Source organism: Mytilus trossulus, chromosome 1 (assembly GCF_036588685.1).
Source record: "Mytilus trossulus isolate FHL-02 chromosome 1, PNRI_Mtr1.1.1.hap1, whole genome shotgun sequence".
NCBI lineage: Eukaryota > Metazoa > Mollusca > Bivalvia > Mytilida > Mytilidae > Mytilus > Mytilus trossulus.
In genome coordinates, this window is record NC_086373.1 from 40,981,889 (window position 1) to 40,985,644 (window position 3,756).

At 32.6% G+C, this 3,756-nt stretch overlaps 1 protein-coding gene across 1 annotated transcript; it reads right to left on the reverse strand.

The window, feature by feature from the left end:
* Positions 1-240: 240 nt before the first annotated feature.
* LOC134718158 (uncharacterized) lies at positions 241-1,344 on the reverse strand. Its single transcript, XM_063580685.1, has one exon. The coding sequence runs from the start codon at positions 1,342-1,344 to the stop codon at positions 241-243; it is 1,104 nt and encodes a 367-aa protein (XP_063436755.1).
* Positions 1,345-3,756: the final 2,412 nt, after the last annotated feature.

Consider the following 3,756-nt stretch of genomic DNA (forward strand, 5'->3'; position numbering starts at 1 on the left):
CTAGTATGCATTTTTTATGGCAAACAAGATGTTAAAAAAAATCATCGAAAAGAAAATATGATTATTTTAGTGCTGTTTTTAGTAACTTCACAAATACACGTATGACATATATTATGTGTTCTTATATGTGTAAATAAATTTATCACACATGAGTGGAAACAAGCTAAGTTCTATTTTAAACATAATTTATAAATCTAGTCTTGTACAACATCTGCAACAGAGTTTTTATCCCACTACAAATTACATAAGACTGTCTACCATTTTAACGACATGGATTTTACCGAAGTCCTCATTTTCGCCATAAGCGCATCCGATTAATAGATAACCTTCAGTGTCAAAGCATAAAGTATAGGGATTATTGATGCCTAAATCTTTGAAAATAAACTGCAACCCAAGTAAATCTCCTTTCGAATTAATAACATGTAGTGCAGCGTTTACTGCATCTACAACTACAATGTTATCACTTGATGTAATAGCAATTCCCTTTGGTTGAAAGGTTCCTAAATCCATTTGACCGTCGTAGATAAACTTCAAACGGCCATTTCTATCTACAGCTACAATTCTTCCATTTAAATGACTTACCGTACGATCAATGACATAAACAATATTTCTAGAATCAGTACGAATGCGAGCTGCGTAACTGAACAATTTATTCCCCTGTTTGTCAAATTCTAATGTAATTTTTCGTTGATAATCTCGACCGAAAATTATAACTTGTCTGACTGAAAAATCGCGGACGGGAAACGGTGGCCCTGGTTCTCTAAATCCAACTATTACTTCATTATCTTTGTTTACATGTATGGCCAATAAAGTCATTGGTGAAGTATCCAGCACAGTCCTTACTTCACCTGAAGGTGATAAAACTTGAATCTTATGGTCATGAAATTCAACTAAAAGTATTACATTGTCTTTGTTTATTGCAAAGTCAAATATTTTTCTGTTTAACGTTTGCATTATCTTAATTGATGATTTTAAAAGTTTTCCTTTCACAAATTGATTGTCCTCGAACTGTTTCAAGTTAGAGCAAAAGTAAAGCAAATCGTCATCCGAGCAAAGTAAAGTATGAACAGCAGGTAGAGTAGTTGTGTATGAATTGAAAACTGATGAAATAACTACAGACTTTATCTCCTGTAATCCTGGTGATGACTTGCTGATATCCTGAATAGAAACAACGTCATGATCTTGTGCAGATTTAAGTCCCTGGTGAATAGAAACTTTACAAGAGCTACACATGCGAACATCGCAATCTTCACATTTCCATTTGATTTCTTGTCCTTTACAGAAATAACATGAAACTGGCACTTGTGCTTTTCTAATACTTAAGGATTTACTTGGTGTCGCCATTTCGACAGTAACAAATACAAGAATGTCACGTGTATCACTTCCTTGTTCATTGTCACTTAATAAACATTGTCAAGGCTAAATACTTCACAAATTGTAATATCTATATTTAGCCATTTAAAGATCGGTCTATTTACGGCATAAAGAAAAATATATTTTCTGTGTGTGTGTATATGAATGAATAAATGAATGAATACTTTATTGCAAAAAGCATATACATGCTATAGCAACGAAAAACATATTTACAACATGACAAATGATAAATAGAAGAGCTCAATACATATAAATCATAATAAGAAAACAAATAACATTAAGTAACAATATGTGATCTGATTGACCCACGCAGATTTTTATGTAGTTACACAATTTTTTAATATGTAAAACAGACTTTAATTTAGATAGATACTGTAATTTAGTAAGGTTTGGCCAAGAACAATAGAATGTTGGCAAATATTTAGGCCTAATTGATCTATAGGCAGGGCATACTAATAAAAAGTGGTATTCGTTTTCAATAAACTGCATATAACAACACTTACATAATTCTCTAGCCATGCCAGTATATCTTCCTGTTTCAATGTTCTGTTTTAGTGTACCACGTCGCAATTGAGTTAAAAAGTGTGAATTATAACAGCAATCTAAATAATGTTCAAACCTAAATTCTAACTTGATATCCTTATAAAGTTTTTCGCTCTTGTCTACATATGCTAACCAGCTTTGTATATACTGATCTTTAAATCTATTCTTAATTACATCAATAAATCCAAAATGAGAAGAAGTTGCGTGTTACATAACACTCGCACATCAAGCAAAACTAGTTTTCCACGATCTCCATTTTCCCCCTTTTTAAATCTAAGTAAGATGACTAACAAACGGTACATGAAAGAAGCGTACAGTACAAATCAATTGACAAAATGAATAAAATATGACACGATGTATACAACATTGAGGTGGCAACCTATCGACACCAATAATCAAGAGAAATCTAGAGGGCAGCATACAGTCTTCAACACTAACGTATTTACTTAAATGCCCTTTTTCTGTAATCTTTTCTTTATCAGCATATTGATTGTAAATTCAATGTCGTTCAAAAACTATGTCTATAAGATGAATGCTTCTTTTTTCTAATATTTTTTCGGGTGTGAGGGCGTCTACCGAAGCAATTTTTTTAAAGCGCTTTTGCTATCCTTATTCTATTCTTATAATTACATTTTTATGCTACAACCACGAAATTACGAGCTGTATCAAAATGTTGCTTTGTTTTTTATTGAATACATTTCAATATTGTCATGGACTGCACGTGCAGTCATAGCTCAAATATATTATATGCAAATAAAATGTCATATTGGCGAGCCTCGTTTTGAGCAAATCAAAGTCCGGATTCTTATGTACGATGCCATATTCGTCTCTTACAGATAAAACGTTGGAGTTTTAAAGACAAGCTCTTGTGAGTTAAAGTCCTGAATTGTATATCTTAAGTCAAGCATTGGAGATATAAAGTACACCGCTGGCCATGGATGTAAATTTCAGAACTACAACAGACGTAATATGTAGCTCTTGAGATTAAAAGTTAAGCGCTAAAAATGTAAATTACAGCACTGTAAATCTAGAGTCCGGTACTGTTTATCTAAATTGAAACGCTGTCAATATAAAGTCCGCCATAGATTTATAGGGAACGTTTTATATTAATAATGAAAGTAGCACACAAAAAGTCACACGTAAGAAACACACCAGCAAGAATTAGCAACATATCTGTTTCAATGGTAACTTATACAATTTGCTTCATATACATCTTGGAATTGTCCGTTTTTAGATTAGTTGTCAGTACTCTCTATATAAGCAGCTTCAACTTCCCAAAATTTCTCCAAGTAAAGCTCTGCAACTTTATGACATACTAACATGTTCATCATTGTTGTACGTTTGTGATCTGGATTTGTAGGAAATCCATTGATTGATCCGGACAGAAGGCATCCGATTTTCGACTTGACGGCAGTTGGTCCTGTTTCACGCACTATACTATCCTCGAAATTCCATATGAGAGTTATGTCCCTATATACATTTGATATACTTGAAATGCATTTCTAACTTGTAAACAATAAGAGATAGAGACCTAGATTGTTTTGATTTGAGGTCCTTGCTCCAAACAAAACAAAACGGTCAAGATCATATTCTTAATTTTGATGTTGGCTTATTTTCGGTTCTTTTTTTTTTTTTTTAAACTGTATAATAGCAATTATTGTTTATCAGATAATTGAATTTAATGAGGCTACTGGCGTATGTTGTTTTTGGATTATGTGTTTGAACTATAAATCAAAAGTGTCCACTTACACTGTCTTACATTTTTGAACGCCTCTTTCTGTTTTAATAATTATCACGTGCAGTTTGTTCTTAAGAGTGTAAAGCACGTTATAACTTTCT

Coding starts and splice junctions, on each gene's coding strand:
- LOC134718158 (XM_063580685.1), bottom strand. CDS start 1,344: ATGGCGACACCAAGTAAATCCTTAAGTATTAGAAAAGCACAAGTGCCA.